The sequence below is a fragment of the Muscardinus avellanarius genome (genome assembly GCF_963383645.1).
Source record: "Muscardinus avellanarius genome assembly, chromosome: 4".
In the NCBI taxonomy this organism is placed as follows: domain Eukaryota; kingdom Metazoa; phylum Chordata; class Mammalia; order Rodentia; family Gliridae; genus Muscardinus; species Muscardinus avellanarius.
Window position 1 is genome coordinate 156,532,291 of NC_137789.1, and position 20,422 is coordinate 156,552,712.

The 20,422-nt window shown below is 48.7% G+C and overlaps 1 protein-coding gene across 1 annotated transcript in view; it reads right to left on the reverse strand.

The window, feature by feature from the left end:
• The window catches only part of ADAM12 (ADAM metallopeptidase domain 12), a gene marked incomplete at both ends in the record, with an annotated part of 329,128 nt that overhangs the window by 48,822 nt on the left and 259,884 nt on the right, over positions 1 to 20,422 (reverse strand). The window contains 3 exons of the mRNA XM_080694881.1: positions 2,102 to 2,297; positions 4,988 to 5,077; positions 10,112 to 10,289. Of these exons, the coding sequence (XP_080551007.1) occupies positions 2,102 to 2,297; positions 4,988 to 5,077; positions 10,112 to 10,289 (464 nt within the window). The remainder of the gene's footprint in view (positions 1 to 2,101; positions 2,298 to 4,987; positions 5,078 to 10,111; positions 10,290 to 20,422) is intronic.

Consider the following 20,422-nt stretch of genomic DNA (forward strand, 5'->3'; position numbering starts at 1 on the left):
CCAGGCCCAGGCAAAGAGAGAAGAGCTGAGCTGGGGCCGCCAGGGACGCCCCTCCTCGGAAAGGGGGTGTAGCTTTCTGGGCAGCAAGCACCAAGAGACGTAGGCGGATAACTTCCTGTCCCTCTTGCTTCTGGACTCTGGCTTCTGAGCTTGTCTGGGGGTCAGGTTGTCTGTCTGTCTGCCCGTCTGGCTTTCTGTCTCTCTCTCTCTTTGGTCAGGCAGCTGGGGGAGGATTAGTCTGATGAGGTAATAAATACCAGCCGTGGTCACCATGACTCAAGGGCGCAGGGCCAGCTGAGTCACGCAGTGCGGTGGCTCAGAGAGGAGCATGGAGTCCTGTCTGACCTCACTGTGGAAGCAGGCCAGACGTTTGCACTGGGGCACCGGCAAGCACGTTCGCTCCAGAGCGCCAAGTGCTGTGTGTGCTCTGGCGCGGATCGCTCCTTGGAAGGAGCGCCACAATAGCCCTCGTAATTCTAGATGGAGATTACTGACTGCAGAGGGGCTGGGAGGAGCTGGCTGCAGAGATGCTCCGGGCTATGAGGGTCTGGCCTGCAGCAGTAGCTGCGGTCCCAAAGCGATCTCTCTTGCCTGAAAGGTGCCTAGAGTCGCTAAGCCATTGAGAACCCTAGGAGCATGTGTAGTGAGTGTCTTCTCATGCCCTGTCTTTGAAGCAGGGCACCCTGCTATTGCCTGTAGAACCCCAAGGCCAGCAGGCAATGTGGCCTGGCTGAGGGTTGCTCAGGGTTCAAGGATGAAGGATCAGGGGTCAGGAACTACAGGCTGCCTCCTGCCCGAGGTCTCTGGGCCCAGCCAGCTTTCTCTTTTACCTCCGATAGCTCCGAGTGCAGAGCGTGTCTTGGACGGCAGGGACTGGGGCTCCTGGCAGATGTGGCTACGAGGACTGGTCTCCATGCTTGGTGGTGGCTTCCACATTACACGTGAAACCTTCCGCGTTTACTCCTGAGTTTCTGCTCTAGTTGATTTCCCTTGGAGAAAGACTCCTGCGGGATATGCAGCTGGGGTCCTAGGCGCTAGAGTCAGCAAATCCCAAAAGGTTCCAGGGTGGGGAGGCCCTGGCCCTCCAATGACCCCTGGCTGCCCAAGAGCCCCGGATCGCTGACCCCATAATGGAGCAGAGAGGGGAGACGCATGCAGGGCACCTACTTCGCCCAATTTGCACCCAAGCTTCCTCTTCCTCTTAGAGCTTGGTGGGACTTTGGACCAAGCCCCCACTCACTGTTTGGTGTAACTGTGCATGGTGAGAGTTACACCTGGGTGCTGGGTCACAGTGATCAGCTTCAACCCCCTGCCACATGTCCTTGGAAGCTGGATGGCCATCTCAAGCTTGAACTTCCCCTTCTGCAAAGCTGTAGTGACTGTCCCAACCCGAGGGCTCATTGTAGGCTCAGAGGAACAAACTGGATGAGGCCCAGTTGAGGACCCAGCCCCCAGAAGTGGCGAATGGATCACCTCTTATTTGACCCAGTCACCGCAACAGCCATGTGCTGGCCACCTACCCATCTGGTGTTTTTTTCTAGAATACATACCAAGCCTGTCTCACTGCCCTAGAGTCAAATGGCACTCTAGGCCCTCATGCACCTGTCTGGCATCTGTACGTTGAGCCTGGTGCCCAACCTCCCACCCCACTGTCCCTTCTGCACCCTGGGCTTTCCCAGTGGAGCATGGCTCGCTGCCCTCTGTCCTTCTGGTCACAGACCCCCTTGTGCATCATGTCCATTGGGGACCTTCCCCCTATGGCCACCTGGGCCTTTCAGGTGCAGTGGCTTTCTTTCCTGGAACCCTCAGCCCTTGGTTGGGGTCCTCATTTGAGCACAAAGAGGCACCGCCACAGTCTTAGTGGTGGTGGTAAGTTCTGTCTGTCTGCCCAACTCTGCACATGCAGAGTCCGTGCTGACTCCTCCCTGTCACCCATGGAGCACACAGTAGGTGTGCATGCTCTCTTGCTGGGCTGCCCAAGGGCCGAGTTCATGTGGTGTCCATCTTTGCCCCACTCCTTCCCCAACAGACCCCCAACTGGACAGAACAATTTCTTTGCAGATGGTAGCCTCCCAGTGTCAAGCTGGTATCGGCCACGTACCTGGTCCCCAGAGCGTGACGCACTGCTGTTCATGGGTCTGGCAGATGCCGTTGTAGCAGTATCCGTCCACCCCCTGGCACAGGTGCCCATCATGCAGGTACACGTTGGCCGGGCAGTGGGGACCTGCTCCCGTGCAGAACTCTGGGAGGTCGCAGGAGTTGCTGGAGCCCCTGCATGCGGTCCCCGCAGGCTTTAGCTGAAAGGAGAGGATGGCTTGGAGCATGCACACAGAGGGAGGGGAAGCAGCCCTGGGCAGCTCTTAACGCGCAGCGTGGAGCAAACCTTTGTCTTTCTTGTTAGTGGAGATTGAACGCAGGGGCAGTCTACCTCGGAGCTACACCCCCAACCCAATTTTATTTTTTATTTTGAAACAGAGTCTTGCTGAGTTGCTGAGGGCCTCTTAAGTTGCTGAGGTTGGCCTCGAACCTATAATCCTCCTGTCTCAGCCTTCCAAGTACTGAGATTAAAAGCATGTGCTACCATACTCAGCTAGGAGCAAGCTATCTTTGTACAGCCTACATAAAGGGGTGAGGATTTCAGAGCAAGCCCCACTAAGAACAGAGAGAGCTTACTGGACAGAGCCTAGTTCTAGGCCCTGGGGTTCACCTTTCTACTCTAAGGGGGCAGGGCCACCAAGCAGAGTGTCTTTTTTGTTGTTTTTGAGGCACTGGGAATGAAACCCAGGGGCATTCTACCTCCAAACCATAGCCCTAGCCCATTTTTTTATTCTTTATTTTGAAACAGTAACTCACTGAGTTGCAAAGAGCTTCACTAAGAAGCCGAGGCTGTCCATGAACCATGATCCTCCTGTGTCAGCCTAGCAAATGCTGGGATTACAAGCCTGCGCCACCACATCCAGCCGTGCAGTGTCTTTTTAATTGCATACAGCATTGGGCTTTCTAATGTGCAAGTAGGTTGCCAGCAGGTACCTGTCACCTTAGGCCACTGGGCAGGTTGATTCTTCCCTGGGTACCAATACCACCCGTGTTCCAAGTTGACATCCAAGCTGACAGTGTTAGCATCTGTGGAGAAGTTAACAAAACTACTTCCAAGGGCAAGGTCTCAATGGCAATGTTACCTTATCATCCAATCAAAGAACTAGAGGCCTTTCCCTAGCACTATTATGGCTTGGATACAGAATGTTCTTGGGAAAAGCTCACGTATTGGCAATAAAGAAATGTTCAGAAGTGAGATAGTTGAATCACAAGGGTTCTGATCTCATCAATGGATAAACTCATTGATGCATTAACAATTTGAATAAATTTCCTGGGTGGTGACGTAGGCAGGTGGGGCAAGGCTGCAGGAGTTGGTCACTGGGCCTGTGGTCTTGGAACCTGTGTCCACTGGCCTCCTCTTCTCCCTGCCCTCACCTCTGTTTCTGACCTCCATGATGTGAGAACAGAGTCCTTCTGTACACTCTGCCATGGCTGCCAGCATTTCTGTGGTGAAGCTGGCCTGTGGACTGAAATCTCTGAAACTGTGAACCTAATAAATCTTTCTTCCTTTAAGTGCTGCATGTCAGGTACTTAGATCACAGTGCTGAGAACGTGGACTGAAACAAGCACTTTGTGGGGAGGGCTAGAGAAGAATCACGAGGGAGAAGAAAGGACCTTGAAACGTCTATGGCCAATGCCTTAACTTTCTGGGGTGGAGGAAATTAAGGGTCAGAGTGACACGTCAGAGGCTCTGCAACCAAGTCCTGGGCTTGGTTCTTGTATGACCCTTAAAGGCAATGAGAGAAGACTCCTGCCAAGTTCCACAAGGTCTGGAATTTGAAAGAAGCTGTTTAAAAGTCATCAAGGTGGTCACACCCTGGCCCTGCCACATGACCCTCCCTCTCCTCCTCCCTGTGACCCATCTTGAGCCTCACCTGGCCTAAGCTCCGCCCTCTTCCCAGCTTCCCTCCTGCCTCTTCCTGGCATCTTCCACAGAGAGGGAGCTTCTTCCCGCATTCCCCCGGAAGCTAGCTGCCATTGGGAAGTGCTGAATGTACAATGTTCCAAATTATCACGCTTGAGTAGGGCAGTGGAGAGGGAGCTTCTTGGAAGCTGCATGCCAAGACCAACTGCTTAATGAAAAAGAAAGAAAACTCTACCCTCTAGCCATGCATGGTGGCACATGCTTGTAATCCCAGCATTTGGGAGGCTGAGACAAGAGGATCTCTGTTTGTGGCCAGCCTCAGCTACTTAGCGAGGCCCTTTGCAACCCAGTGAGACCCTGCTTCAAAATAAAGAATAAAATATATATATATATATAGGGCTGTGGATGTAGATCCCCAGTACCAAAAAAAAAAAAAAGAAAGAAAAAAAAAACCTCTACTCTTGAAGCCTTTGCATCAAAAGCTCAGACTTCTCCTCTGTCAGGTATCAGTTATGAATAGTGAGCAAATGGTGGGACTCCACAGCAGCAGAGATGGCAAGGACTTACCACCGTCACTCTTGGCGGCGCCAGGGGACTGCTGCCTTCTGTCAGGAGGACAGTGAGGTCAGGGTGTTGTCCCGGGACAAACTCACTCCTTTAGCTAGCTAGTGACTTGCCTGAGGCCAAGTGACAGGGGTGGGGTCTGAACGCCCTGAACTGATGACAGGACCCTGCGTTTAACTGGAGGCAGACAGGAACCACCGGCGTTGAGCTCCATCTTGGGTCCTGTTAGTTTTCAGTCCATAAATAAATAATTTATCGCGGATGATTAGCCATTCAAATGTGTTTCGTTGGCAGATTGGGAGATAATAAAAACTAGGAGGTGGATATAGGAACTTGTGTGAAAAGGAGTGACAGTTTTCACTGATGAGCACTGGGAAATCATCCTATCTAAGTGCCTGCCGTGCATCAGAATCTAACTGTCCCTGCCTGCAGGTGACCTCCCACACCCTGTCCAGGACTCACCTGGCAGTCCTCACAGCACAGCCCATGAGCACACACGGCCTCTGGCTTCAGGGTACAGGTGGTCGCGTTGCAGCAGCGATTTGTACATTCCTGGGGAGGGGAATGGGAACTGTTTGATGGTCCCACAGCAGCGATCTCACAGAATGCAAACGTCATGTGTTAAAAGATTGCAAAAGAGAAGAGGGCTCAAGCCAATAGGGCTTGGCTCCAGAACAGAAACCTCCCGAGGACCGGTTTCATCCCAAGAAAGCAAAGCTGCTGCTCCGTGTTCCTGAGATACAGGACTGCAATGCTCTGGGAACAGTTTGTAGATCTCACGTGCTTCTCACGAGAGGTACAGCTGCTGGAGTAGGGAGGCTGGAGGGCCACACAGCAAACCATTCTGGCCAGCAGCATGTGGCTTCTGGGGGATCTATGCAGGGCTAATTGTAATGAATTCCATCAGGGTCACCACAAGACTTGGAAATTCCTACTCCAGGTTTGAAATTACTTATTCAAAAATGCACATGGATACATAGAATCTTTTACTCTTCAAAAATGAACACTTCTTATTTTTGTGATTCTGGGAATGGAACCCAGGGGCGTTCTACCTCCAAGCTACACCCCCAGCCCTATTTTTTAAATTCTTTATTTTGAAACAGGGTCTCACTGAAGTTGCAAAGGGCCTCACTAAGTAGCTGGGGTGGTCTGTGAATCCAGATCCCCCTGTCTCAGCCTCCCGAATGCTGGGATTACAAGTGTGCGCCACCACGCCCGGCAAAAATGAACACTTTTGATAGGGCTGAGGATGCAGCTCAGAGCGCTTGCCTTGCAAATATAAGGCTCTAGCACTGCAAAACCAAACCAAACCAGAACTCTCTGACAAATTCAGGCACAGCCATGCCTGAGCCCCAGGTCCCTGTATCAACTGGATGGTGGCGGAGAGGACCCCTGCTCAGCACAGGTAGGCTGCTGGCCACGGACTCTCTGAGGGCTGGAACTGAATGTCAGAGTGGCTACGAGGTGGGAAGGAGGCCCAGGGCTGAACTCATTGATTTTCAAGGGATTTGAGCAGGTAGATCAAATATTAGATGTACTGCACTTCCTGAAACAGAAGCTTCAGGGAGAAGCGACTCTATCATGTGGGGCTTCACAAGCACTCACTTTTTTCCTAACAAAAAGATACGAAAGGTTGACATCTTTTGCTTAGACTTCAAAAAAGGTAGGGGGGGGGCTGCACACATTTAGTGATTTTATGAAGTTTGTGTACTTTAGAGCTTTCCAATAACTTGGGGTTTATGCATTTTAGAAGAAATTGTAGCCGGGCGTGGTGGCACACGCTTGTAATCCCAGCATTTGCTGAGACCAGAGGATTGTGGTTCGTGGACAGTCTCAGCTACTTAGTGAGGTCCTGTTTCAAAATAAAGAATAAAAAATAGGGCAGGGGGTGTAGTTCAGAGATTGAATGCTCCTGGGTTCCATCTCCAGACCCACAAAAAAAAAAAAAAGAAGAAATTGCAATTCTGAGTTGGAATGGTTCATAGTCTTTATAATACTGCTTGATTTATCAATGGCCTTTTATCTTATTCAATATACAAAGTACTCTGAAGAATTTATATTCTACTGGATAGGATGAAGCTAATCATATGTGAGCTTAATTTTATAATAGTTTACTACTGCAAACCATCTTCTTTTGAGAAGAATTTATCATTAGTATCATAAACGCAATTAATAAATTTTGTCAGTCATGCAGATTGATGGTGAGCAGGATACTGACCTGTATCCCATAGGAGATGCTATGAATTAGGTTTTCATTTGGTGTTTACCACTTCCTCCTATCATACATATTCCAAAGTCATTAAATTTTAAATGTGTTTGAAGACTTTATAAACATCCGGAGTGTGTAATGTATACAGTAAGATAAAACTGCCAACTAGAAGCCATAGCTGTAAATTTCATGCAGGCAGGAGTTCTAGCTCATGGACTTAGAATTCTAGAAGAGGTTAGCGATTGTGTATGTGGTGTCTTTTCAAAGGAGCTCACTAATTGCATTACTGATGGCTGCCATCAAATGTATAACAACACTGTATTGGTTGTCATGGTTTATATGGTTCTACTAATGATACGTTAACACAATTAGAGATTTCCTTAAAAGTGTAAGTTACATCAACACCCTATATCTGGTCTTGGAATCCTTTCAGAGATCTATCCCTTCTCTCCTTCACCGGATAATATAAGCAGCAGCTCACATGGAAAGCAGCCAAGTAGTATGTCTTTGACTTCAAAGGGGATTGATAATGTGAGAAAGATAACTAGGTTTAAAAGATATTTGCAAGCTACTGGAGTCCTATGGACTTTAAACAAGGAGATAAGGTGGCCTTCCCAGCCCTGTTAGCTGAAGAGTGAGTGGGTTGTCAGGATAGCGGCATGCTGACATAAATCCAATGCTCTACACTCGAAGCCGGCAACAGCCTCTTGCCTTTTAACTACCCCAAGTCTATTCCTTCTGCACTACCATATTTTTCAGAAGAAACACATTCTTCATCTGTTGCTACATTTATTATATTAGTACTCAATAGAGAAGCCGCAGAGCCAATGAATTCACTGTCTTTGCAGGAGAAACCATTAGACAATCCTCTAATTACCATTCTCACGCTGTAGGTAGCAGATATGGACTCTTAGTCACAAGGAGCTGGGATGCAACTATATTACATCTTCCTGGAAATGGTGGAGATTATTTCTTGGAGGGAGGGACGAGATACTAGCTCCAGCTGTGTGCTGGGAGACGTCCTTCTGACCCCATTTGCTCACTGGTTACCTGCTGGAGTAAGACACCAAGTCCCTTTGGAGGCCAGAAGATGTATGGACCCATCTGATCAATGGTAGGAGGAATACCTACAGGGTCTTAGCATGGAGGAGGGACAGGAGGAGCCCAGGTAACAGATTCAACGGAAAGTCTCGAGCAAAGCAATGTGGGAACTAGAAATGGGCTATCACAGTAATAGGTACAGTTGAGTTGGATCTTGAACCTTGAAAGGCAAAATAATGATAATAATAATAATAATAATAATAACAACAACAACAATAATAATAAAAGAGAGGAAAAAGGCTTACTGTGCCTTTGGGAAATTTCAGTAAGGAAGAACTTTGGGTGAGGGGAAGGATAATTCTAAAAATATCAAGAACCTACCTTAAGAGATATAAGAACCTTAACCATAGAAATACATACTCAAAAGTAAAACTTGGCTCTATTTTAAGGAGGATTTTGTAATAATCAAAGCTGCCCTGCAGTGAAGGTATACCTGGAGAGAGAGAGGAAGAGAGAGAGAGACAGAGAGAAAGAGAGAGAGAGAGAGAGAGAGAGAGAGAGAGAGCTAGCAAGTGAGCACCCTGCCAAAGATGCCTGATTCCCTCATGGAGACAAAGGAGGCTTAAAATGTGAGTGGCCATCAGGTAGGCCCTGAGGGTTTGCTGACATGGTGGTGGTGGTGGGGGTGTTGGTATGATGGTTTTGGTAATGGAAGCTGTGTGGATGCTATGGTTGCAGGAATTAATGATAGGGTGGTGGTTGGCTGTGGGAATTAATGATAGGGTGGTGGATGGTGATGGGGATGGCTACGGAGATGGTAATGGCGGTGATGTTGGTAGCAGCGATGCTGGTGGTGGCTGTGGTCCATGGAGCAAGTAATTGCTAGTGGAGTCATCCCAACCCTGAGAGTTCATGGCTCCAGGAAGAACTATCAGATTTATTTACATTAATAAACAATTATAAGGAGTTCAAGTTAAAGACAAACATCTTAAGTCAACATGGCCTCTCTTGAGAAATGTGGGTAATTAAGCTAATTATGTTTTTCTTTGAAGTAATTAAAAAGGCCTCCAAGGAACTTCTTTTCCCTTTGTGCGCCCATCCCGAGAAGAAACAGATTCTCATTTTCCTCCACTAATCTTCGGAGTTTCTCTAACACTATAATTAGGCCTTGTTCGTACACAGCAATTGGGTTCTGCTCATCCTGAGAAAAATTAACCAGCTCTGTAGACAAAGCCATCGTCTTTGATAAGTCCTGAGTTTGGCAAGGGCATAAAAACAACCGATTAACGTATCTTTCCACTCCAACCTTGTCCAATGCCTACACACCTCCAACATTTTCCCAGAAACTTTCAGACCGAGATTGTTCCTGCTGGTACGGAAATCCATAGATTCTTGGAGCTGTGATGAAGACTGTACTAACCACCTGATCACTAACTATGTGATGAACACAGGAACTCACCATCCCTGAATCTGTCCATTCAGAGTATCCCTGCTAAAGCCCATCTGCGAACTAAGCTAAGCCCGTCTTCTATTTTGGCTGGCACATCTCTCAGGGTGGGACTCCCGAGGCAGCCTGCTTGCTATCCAAACTCCTGGCCTAGATTGATTCTAAATGCACCCCTCCTCCAAGCTCTGATGGGGAAACTATGTTCCTAGGAGGTATTACTGTGTCTTATCTTTTTTTCCTCCTTAGGACTATTCTAAGATTAAAACACAGCAGTTATACTTTTTATGCTGATTCTCTTTATCTTGGTGCTGATAGAAAGGAGAAGACATCCTGAGACTGGCTAGAAAGCAGGGTTAAATGAGCCACATGTTGGATAAAAATGTCCTCTGCTTTCGCTTATTGGTTCTGAAAGCCAATGAGTGGGGGAGCCTGGGCACTTTGGGTCTTGCATGCAGAGAAGGCTGCGGTGGAATTGCAAGAAGAGAGTGAGCTCTTGGCTAAAAAAGAGGTGCTTATTCAAATTCCCCTCTTGTAGCACGCCTCACAGAGGGAAACTGGGCTCATTAGCTCTTTGAGCTAGGAGGCCAGGACTTTCTTCTCTGTCAGGCTCAAAGCTAAATGCCTCTTCATTCTTCTTGCTTTCATCCCACCAAGGATTTCACAGCCTTCGACAGAGAAGACGCTTTATCTATTTAAACCAAGAGATACAACTTATTCCGTGCAGTGGTTAACATTCTAGGAAGCCAGCCCGGCTTTCTCAAGGGGGCTGGATAAGACTCTTCCACCTCAAGTTTTTAGTGTGTTCATTCTGCTGCCCGGGCTCTCCACGTTCTCCCTTCTTGGCCTGGCCAAAAAGGCAAGGTGGACATTCTGGAGCTGGCGGCCTTACCTCGGGCTCCCCGCAGTCACACTCCTCGCCTTCTTCGACGTAGCCGTTGCCACACTTCCGGCCCCCAAAGGCCTGCGTGACTTCCGGCAGGTTGAAGAGGCACATGCCCACGCCTTTCTCCAGGCTGGTCTCCAGGTCCTTCCGGCTGCAGCTGCTGAACACCATGGGGAAGGGGAACCTGAGGCAGAAGACCGGGACGTAAGTGGTCGGCACGCCACGCCCTTCCTTGCCCTCTCTCGGGGTGACTCGTGCACCTGCAGCAGCTGCTCAGCTGTGCACAGCTAATCTCAATGAACAAAGGCTTACACAGCCAGTGGGCAAAGAGAGCACCCTGACATTTGTTCCTGTACGGCGCCAACACTGTAGATAAAGAGATGCTATGTCAAAACAAAGACAATCTTGCCGGGTGTGGTGGCGCACGCTTGTAATCCCTGTGCTTGGGAGCCAGAGACAGGAGGATCGTGCAGGTTCGAAGCCAGCCGCGTGTGCTGGCTTAGGAGACCCTGTTTCCAAATAAAAATGTAAAAATAGGTCTGGGAGTGTAGCCCGGAGGTAGAAGGGCTTTCAGGAACCCCAGTACCACAAAAAACAAACAAAAACAAAGACAATCTCACCAATTTTCAAACCAACACCTTTACACAGAGTCTCATTTCAGGCCTTAGTTCCACAGAAAGGGAGTTCTCAAGGACCTGTGGCTTATAATAGGAGCATATGCCAATGTCCTTGTTGGGCAATTCAAGAATAAGATAAAAATGGCTGTGTTCACCATCCTCACGGTCCCAGAGGCATATGATTCCAAGGCAGACCAAGGCTGGCTGATACCAGCACCCAAGTCTATGAAGGTCTAGCCATTGTTCTCCCCTGGCACATTCACACAAGGATGCAGGTGGTCAGCAAACGTGGGTCCTTACCCTGCCTCTAAATCTAAGGGCTGTGAAGGGGTGCTGGGGAGTCAGCCCACACCCCAGAAGAGCTGTGTTCCCCTTCAGAGGTCTAGAGGGGCTGCACAGACCCCTGGCACCTAGACGGGCCATGTGGGTTGTCAATGGGACATGAGCAGAGGTGACAGGTGTCCCTTGGCTCTGGGGCATTTAAGCAGGTATCCCTCCTCTGTGTTCTGCTTTCCCGTTCTGCTGGTTGAGATGGGTTGTGCACATTGGAGGAGATGGAGGAGCCAGGCGTGGTACCTGGAGCCTGCGTGAGGCCCTGGGTCCTCAATGTGAGGCACTGGAGTGTCCCATGGACGGGACATGGATGTCTAGCCTGGTCAGCTGCTAAGACTCTGAGGCTTGATTCCTACAACTGATCGCTATGGATATAGTTGGAGTGTGTCCCCAGAGGCTTGTGTGCTGGGGGCCTGGCCCCAGTGTTCCGATACTGAGAGGTGGCAGGGCTTCACAGGTGTCTGTGGAAGGCAGTTAGGTCACCAGGGGTGCTGCCCTCAGAAGGGATTAGTGTAGTCCTCGAGGAACCCTGGTTACTTCCTCTGAAAGTAAGGTATAAAAAGCGCAAGCCTATCCCCTGAATCCCTCTTTCTTCCTGCCTTGCCATGTTATCTCCCCTGTTTAGACATGCTTACCATTATGATGCCACAATGAGCCCCTCACAAGACTCAAGCAGAGGCTAGTACCATGCTCCTAAACTTCCCAAACTACAAGCTAAACAATCCTTTTTCTACTTAAAGCTTTCAGCCTCAAGTCTTTTGTTGTAGCAACAGAAAACTGACTACTACTGTTACTCAGCTTAGACGAGTGTGTCACTAGTGCCCTTTTACAGATGCATTTTCTCATGTCTTGGAGGCAGTAAGGATGACAGGGACAGGCGGGCCAGAAACCCAGCCTTTATTACCTAACGAGGAAGCAGGGTCTGCTTTCCAGCAAGCCCGTGGAGACATTCGCAGGATGACATTATAACTGGATCTGAATCAATTGTCTAAACCAACGCAAGCTGCTACATTTCCCTGAAGATGGCAGACAAGCCACCTAGTAATTGGCAGTATTTTGAGATCATGATGATATCCACAGCCACGTCATCCCCCACGTGCTGCCTGTTAATCTCAGGTTGCTATAATTCTAATCCGCAAATAAATTAGGGAAGGGAAGTCCTGCTCTGTTGGAGACAAAGGCAATAAGCCCAGACTGACTTGTAATTTGTGACAAAGTTCCTTTTGAAATCTTCGTAACTTTCCTTGGCAGATAGATAGATTATTCCGGATATCAAAATGACACTGAACAGCTCTAGCAAACTGCAAACTGTAATATTTTCAATTTAGAAGGTTTAGTGTTGAAGAGACTGGTACATTACGCAGGGGATTGAGAACAGCTTTTCTCTTTGCAAAGAAATGGGCTTCCTCAAGGCATGGACTTTCTGTCCTGAGAGTTCTCCCAGGACACACGTGTGTCTCCAGGTGTGATCCAGGAGACGGAGCCGCATCTCACTCTGCGATGCGCGGCTTGGTGCCATGGTCACAGAGATGTTACAGTTAATTAGGAAAGACATGAGGGTATATTGTAAGTCTCAAGACAGGTTTAGAGCAAGAATCATAGCAGTTAAAAAGAGAATTCAGAAGAAACAGTGGTTTTAATTAGCCTGTTTCCCAAGGGGGCTGAGAATGTCCACAGACCCCTGACATGGGAGGGCCGAGAGCAGCCCCAGTCACTGAGCTCGGGCGAGTCTTCCCCATTTCATAGTCTTTTACACACACACACACACACACACACACACACACACACACACACACACTTTTTCTTTTGTTCTGGAGGGGAGTTGGCATGAAAAAAAGGGATAGAAACAAATCAGATGAATGAGTCAGTGTCCGCGCAGGAAGTGAGCTCGGAGGTCTGAGGAGGACAGGGCAGATGGTCTCTGGCAAAAGACACAAGTTCCTGTCTGTGCTTAGACATCATCAAATGAAGTACAGCGATCTGTGTGATAACAAACTCCCAACTTCTCTTTGCTTTTTCATACTCTGCTGAGGACAGACCCCAAGCGCCTTTACCGCTCGGTCTCACTGGAGCCACGGGTGAGTGTGACCATCCCGTTTCCAAGGAGTGGCATGCAGGCATCTGTCCCCCAGGTGCCTCTGTCTTAACAACAAGGCAGTGTCCGCCGTGGGTGCCAGGCGAGGGCTTCACAACCCACCGGTCCTCACGGATCCTAGCTCAGATTGCTAATGCATGGAGCGGGTTCATACCACCGGCTGGGGCTCGCAGCTCTGGCCACAGGTGAGTGACTCCTCTTCCCTCCAACCTGGGGGAGCTGACTTCCCAAGGCCCCGCAGCCCTGCCTTTCCTGTGTTGTCAGATAGTGTTACTACCACATATTCTATGCGAGGCTGGAGAGAGCCCCTGCTGTCAGCCAAGAACAAACCCTCTTGTTTGTTGTCATTTTATTTCTGTGTTTCTGGGGCCAGGAACCAGGGCCTCGTGCACTCCAGGCAAGTGCTCTCCCACCGGACTGCACCGCCAGCCAAATGGTCATCAATGCATCAAGGGACATTTTCTACCTTTGCTGATCCTATTCTCTCCTGGTTCCTCCTTAGAGAGGCCAGGTGGCCATTTGACAAACTATTCCTGTATTCCTGAACCCTCCGTGGGCATTGAGAAGAAGATGCAGAGGAAGATGTACAGCGACCTGGCACTCTACAAACATTCAGTCAACACCAGTGAGGTGACAGGCTTTGCTCTAGTTTTGGGAATGGGGTGATGTGCAAAACTTAAAAAGCTCTAGGCCTTCTAGATCATGCATTCTATGGGCAGAGAAGGAATAAACAAGACGAGGAAGAAGAATAAGTGGGTTAGAAAGAAAAGACAGAGGAGAAAAAATAAGACATCAAGGGAGAGGCCGTGCATTGAACCAGTAGGAGGGTGGACCCGCCATGGGACCTCACCAGGAGACCTCCCTGGGAAGGGGCGCATCTGACCCCTTGTGCAAAGGATGGGAGGAAGAAGTTGTGGGCACATTGGGGAAGGAGCTGATGCCAAGGAGTGTGGATGGACGTGACTGTCCTAAAGGGATTTATTCAACAGTGGGAAGCAGGATCTTCTTGGGAACCAGAGAGGCAGCCCCTTCTCCAGAGAAGCCGCCAAGCCATTTGTGGCACTGATTGAAGGACCAAAGTGACGCCATGACAGGCTTCAGTTAAAGCTTCCAGTAGAGTAGGCCTAAGTTTCTGTCCATAGCTCCTGCTCCCCTGTGACCTTTGCGCTATTCCCTGGAAAGAAGCTGCTAACTGCACGAATCCAATCTTCCCCCAGCAACAGCCAATCAGTGCCGAGTATTTCTAGGTCTGGAATTCACAGGTATCCCAGGCAAGGTCACTCTGCCTGGAGTTAGAGACCCCCACCCATCTTGAACATTCCTGAGATAAGCTTCCTAAGGTGTGAAAGCTAAGCCAATGCCCCCCCCCCCCCCAGCAGACTTATGTTTTAAAATATCCAATCAGTGCAAAGGTGGGTTGGGCGGCCTTTCTTAGGGGATATAAGCTTTGTTCTTGAGGGCAAAGGGCTCAGGGCTCTCCCCTGTGACCACTGTGCGTGGATTGACCAAGCTCGAGCTTGAATAAACAGCCCTTATGCCTTCTGCATGGGACTCGGCTCCTGGGGATCACTGGCGGATAGCAGACTGGCATAACATGATGATCAGGGACGAGGTCCTGGTGATGGGAGAAGATAGCTGGGTGCCAGTAAACGGGAGCTTTGCCCCATAGGAGCAGGCACTGTCATGATTGAAGGCATTTTCATAGGAACTCCAAATTCTTCTTCCCTTTTACAGTAAACTCTTTTTGGTCTACTAGCCAAAGGCCTGCTTCTTATCTTTCTCTGCTCTGAAGTGTTCTTAGTGGAGTTATTGTTACGAATTGGGGAAACTTTCCCCAGGGATTTTTGTTATACCCCTGGGAATAATTTCCCCAAAACTCCCCAAAGAAACAAAAAAACCAGAAAAACAGAAAAACACAGAAAAAGAGGAAAAGGTAGAAATACAGGAGATAGAAATACAGCCCCATGCCAAAATGGCATAAGGGGGTGACTCGAAATGAGTACACCAAAGGGCTTACTCGTGGACTCGGCCTTTTATACCCATGACCTCCATCTTGTTTGCGTGACTCTGATGAACGTCCCTACAAGGTACCTCCCCTAGCAAGGTGTGGTGAGGTGTCTCCTTTCGTGAAGGTCGACCCTCCTACCATCTTAGCTAGCTTATCCAATCATGTAGATCTGTCTTGAGAGAAAGGCCTAGTTCTCCTCTCTTAAGATCTGTCTTTAGATAGAGACAGGCCTAGTTCTCCTCTCCTATTGACTGACTAATTACTTTGAGCTAGGCTAATTTACATTGGAATAGCTGCCTATTTTAGGCAGAAATCAAGTCCTTTCTTTACCCATGTCTGTCGCTATTTTGACACAACTATTTTGAAATATATTAATAATCATAGCTTTCCCAAATCTTCCTAGGCCGTTCCCAATACTGGTATAGTTATCCTTAGCACTAAACAAACAAACAAATAAACAAACAAGCAAACAACTACAGCTAACCTGGTGATCCCTAATGCATGCATGGAATTTAATAATCTCAGTTATTATTATTTCAAAGTTTCAAGAGAGAAGGGGGACTTACTAGTATAAAATATTAGATTGCTCTCATTATAAATATGTTCTGATCTACACATATCAGAATAGTTTTTACATCCCCAAAGCCACTGGGTGCCTGACACTTGGAGTGCAAGGGGGCCGAGGACGAATGGACCACGGGTCATCACTAGTTTCATGAGCACTGAGCCAGTGGATCAGGAGGCTGGCTTGGAATCGGTTCAGAGGTTTTATGGGAAGCATGTGGACCAATCCCCACCAATTTGTTTCATAATAAGAAATTCAATCTTGGCTTAGAGATCACCTACAGGCACGTTGCTTAGAAATAGCTCTGTTCTCCACCATAGTTCCATTTTCTAAGCAAAGCCCAATGCCCAATGTAAGACATTTAGAAATTTTATTTGATTTTAGGCTTGAGTTAAAAATTCCATGAGTATCTCTATGTCTCTTCGAGCCAAATTAAAACCAGAAATGACTTTGCAATTCTGTGTGTGTGTGTGTGTGTGCATGTAAACTGGGGATTAAAACCAGGGGCATTCTACTTCTGAGCTACACCCTCAGTCCTATTTTATTTTTTAATTTCCAAACAGGGTGTCACTAAGTTGCTACAGAGGGCCTCGTTCAGTTGCTGAGGCTGGTGGTGAACTTGTGATCCTCTTGTCTCAGCCTCACAAGTACTGGGATTACAGGCATGTACCACCATGCCCAGCCTCAAATGTCTTTAAGAATTAGAGTAAATGGACTAATTTCCTCCTGCACACTAATTAAGGTGCAGGAAAGTATCTGCTTGTGAAGTGTGATGTGTCCCTTCTACTTGCTTTGAAATCCACAGCCATTCTGCCTCCCACTCCCTCCTATTTTTCCTTTTTTACTTGGTAGCTTTCTCTCCAGAGCATGCACCAACTGAATGGTGGACCAGGCTGTGCGGTTGTTGATGACTTCAAAGATCTTGCATAGCTCACGGTCTGTATTTAAAAAGACAAGCCCAGTTTCTTCCAGAGCTTTTGGAAAGCTCATCACAATGCACTTCTTAAATACGTCTAATAAATTACCCCAAATATGCCAAGGCAGCAGCTAATTGAATTGACATATAGCAATAATAGACTGGGCCAAAGCAATAAAACCGGAAAATTACTGGGAAAAGAAGCCATTTTACACAATACTTTCCCTCGGCACAAAAACACTTTAAAATAATTGTACCTGAGACCCAGAAAAAAAAGTGCTGCCTTCAGCTCAGGGGCGGAGGATTTATCGGAGGAGCCAGGGCAGGGTGATTTCAGCCCCTGCTTGGATGTGACCTCTTTCGCTAGACATATTCCATGTTTTCTCTAATATTTAACTACCAGGGATACTCAGGGCAAGTTTGCCATGCTGAATACAAGATTAGAAATAAAAAGATGAGATGGGAAGCTGAGTGATTTGGAGAAAAAAAAACCCAGTTTTTAAAGAGAAGGATGCTACTTAGTGTACCATATACGTAGTCACAGCTTAATATTCTAGCTGTCACAAAACTGCCGAGTGAAACATTATTAGGGGTTACTTTTACTTTGACAAATCTGCAGCCAGAATATATTTTTTTCTTGTAAGGAGCCTATTGTGCGTTTTACTGCTATATTCTTGGGGGTGAATCATACTAAGCCAATTTATCAACCTTGACAGTCGAAGTCGGGAGTTATCTGCCTTGCAAAAGCTCTCCGGGAAGTATTCTGAGACAAGTGCTTTTCTTGTTGGAAATTAGGCAGACAGAGAAAGCGGCTGTAATCAGGCTGGATTCTGAGCGGCTGCAGGTCACGGTCCCCGCGGCTTCCAGTGACTCTGCTGCCCGTTAACAAATGCGCGGGAGTCTCGGTCCCCCAGCTCCGAGCTTGGGGGCTGCCATCTGTCCCGGGACTGACTGCAGGGCAGACCTGGGAGGAGCGAGGAAGAAGGACGAAGGATGACACAGCCCAGACAGCTGCAGGGAACAGCTCAGAGCTCACACACTGCGTGATGGGAAAAGCCAGCTCGCAGGAAACCAGGGACGGGAAGCCTCCAGGTTCCTCTTCTTTCAATTGAAGGGTGGGGGTGTTTCAAAACAAAACTCACACTGTCCATAGCTGATAAGCAGCCAGAAGGTGAAGAGCTAACTGGTACTGGAAAGTATCTTGAAGATGCCCTGCTTCCCACTGATTTGTTTTTGCAGATCAGAATGGAATTTTGTTTCTTTCTGACAGCAGAAACTGAGGCTTGGACAGAGCTGGAGGCTCTCTACCTGGGCGTGTGGGCAGAGGAGGTGGGGAGGAGGGAAATCCAGAGACTGTCTGAGCGCCCTATCCATCAGCACTGCTGTAAGCTTTAGTTTCCCATCCATAAAATGGGGTCATCCCTTCCATCCCACAGGCTGAGGCTGAGGATAATGAGCTTCACCCCCAAGGGAAAGTCTCCCTCTCCCGACGTCACACGTGCCAACTGCTGCGCCCACGAGGAAAAGATGTCTTTCTTTTTCTTGCTTAGAGCACTTTGTCTATTTTATAACATTTCTGATAGGGCACAGAGGTAGTATAATTAGAGCCAAAACGTAGCAATCTTTAGTTCGTAAAACCATAAGTACAAGGAAACTCACGAGCCAAATGACCCAGGGAGCGAAGGAGTGACCGACAGGTTACACCTCGTCCCTCAGTTCCAGTCGTAGCTGGGTTTTGAGACGTGGGAAGACGCTGCCCCATTTGGAAGGCCCAAGTTCTCCCTTGCTCAACAATCGTATAAACCCAAAGCACAATCAACCAACCAAACCACCACAAACTCAACACATAAGCTCGCTGCGTACACGGCTACTACCTGCCACGTCTGTTTTCAGTTTCTGGAAGCTTCCTCCAGATGTTTTCCCAGAAGCTCATCTCACAGGAGGGTGGGCCACATGCTTTCCTCCTCTGCGGCCGAGGCCAGGCCCTGAGCTCAGAACAGCGATGGCCACAAATGCCCAGGCCCTTCTCCTGAGAACACAATCTCAGGACGAATTCTCTATCATTTGCTCCACAAATAGCTTGAGGAGATGCTTCAAAAACAACTCAGTCATCGACAGTTCGGCAGCCATTCTGCTTCTTCCTGGTCCCTAGAGGGGCCAAAGCTCCACGTTAACGTCGTCTTCCCTTCCCGGGTTCTCTTCCCCTGCTAGGGGTCGCGGGTGGATGGAGAGACTTTGCTCAGCCAGGTTTCATACCAAAGATGCCGGGGGCATCTTCAGAAAAACTTTTATGTCTTTCAACAGTTTGCTGGTGAGTAAAACTTTTTAATCTCACGTCAGAGTCTACATGCAAACAGGCACTCAGGTGGTGGGGTCAGCCCCCTCGGGAGACGGCCTAGCCTTGGTAGTGTGGCAAGACTGGGGTGCGGCTCAGGGAGGTCACCCCGCTACAGGGGCTTTTACTCATGAGAATAAACTCTGACAGGTGACAGCTGCAATTTGTTTGGTGGACTCAGTGCTTGGTGGACATTCTCTCAAATGTCTTTCAAGTCGGGTGTGGTAGCACATGCTTGTAATCCTAGTACTTGGGAGGCAGAGACAGGAGGATTCAGGTTCATGGCCAGCCTCAGTTACTTAGTGAGGCCCTCTGCAATTTAGTGAGACCCTGTTTCAAAATAAAGAATAAAAAACAGGGCTGGGGATGTAGCTCAGAGGTACAGTGTCCCTGGGTTCAATCCTCAGTACTATCTCCCCCACAAAATGCTCTTTAAAAATATGTCAGCTGGGCATGGTGGCACATGCTTGCAATCCCAGTACTTGGAAGGCTGAGACAGGAGGATCCAGGTTGGTGGCCAGCCTCAGCTACTTAGTGAGGCCCTCTGCAACTTAGTGAAACCCTGTTTCAAAATAAAGAATAAAAAAAATAGGAATGGAAATATAGCTTGAAGGTAGAATGCCCCGGGGTTCAGTCCCCAGCACCACTAATAATAATAATAATAATAATAATAATAATAATAGTCTTTTCAAACTCTATATAGATGAAGACACAGGGGCTCAGAGAGGCTGGGGCCCCCCACGGTCACACGTTCGAGGCAGGATTGAAAGACAGGTGTCTGGCTTTCTTCTCTTTTGGTCACATGGACCTGAGGGCTGTCAGGAGCTAGGGGCTCTCTGGGCAGCCTCTCGCAGGACCTTGAAGAAATGGGGTGGGCAGCTTCCCGGTGCCTCGGGGCTCCTGGAGCCCACCGTAAACTAAAGCAAACCCGAGGGCCGTCCGCTCCAAGCACATGGTGAAGCACCTCTAAGAATGTGGTGTGATGGGATCTAGAGGCCGGCTCTGGGTCTTAGCCAGCACTCCTGAGGTCACGCTCTGGCCAGCTCACAGCCGAGGGAGGCTCTGAGCCCACGCAGGCCCCATGGGCTGCAGGGGGGACGTGGCCACCCACCCAAGAGGAAGAGGTGGCCTGACTCCTCGCAGCGTGATGGGGAGCATCCACCCTGAGTCACCCGCTCTGCTACGGGGGGGGGGGGTGCACAGGCACCGCACTGGGGACATTGGGCTCAGCCATCCAATGGGAGTTTATGGGACAGTGCACCCTCACATCCTCCAGGAAAGGAAAAATCACTGCATTAGGACTGGATGCCAACCCAGTGCGCCTGCCCGATGGCCTACTCAAAGCTGAAGAAGCACCAGGTGGCGCAAGGGGACAGAAAGGTCCTTTTCAGGACGTTTCGATTGTTAATAGCAAACACCTGGGACCTAGAGCGGAGCCCTCTGCAGCA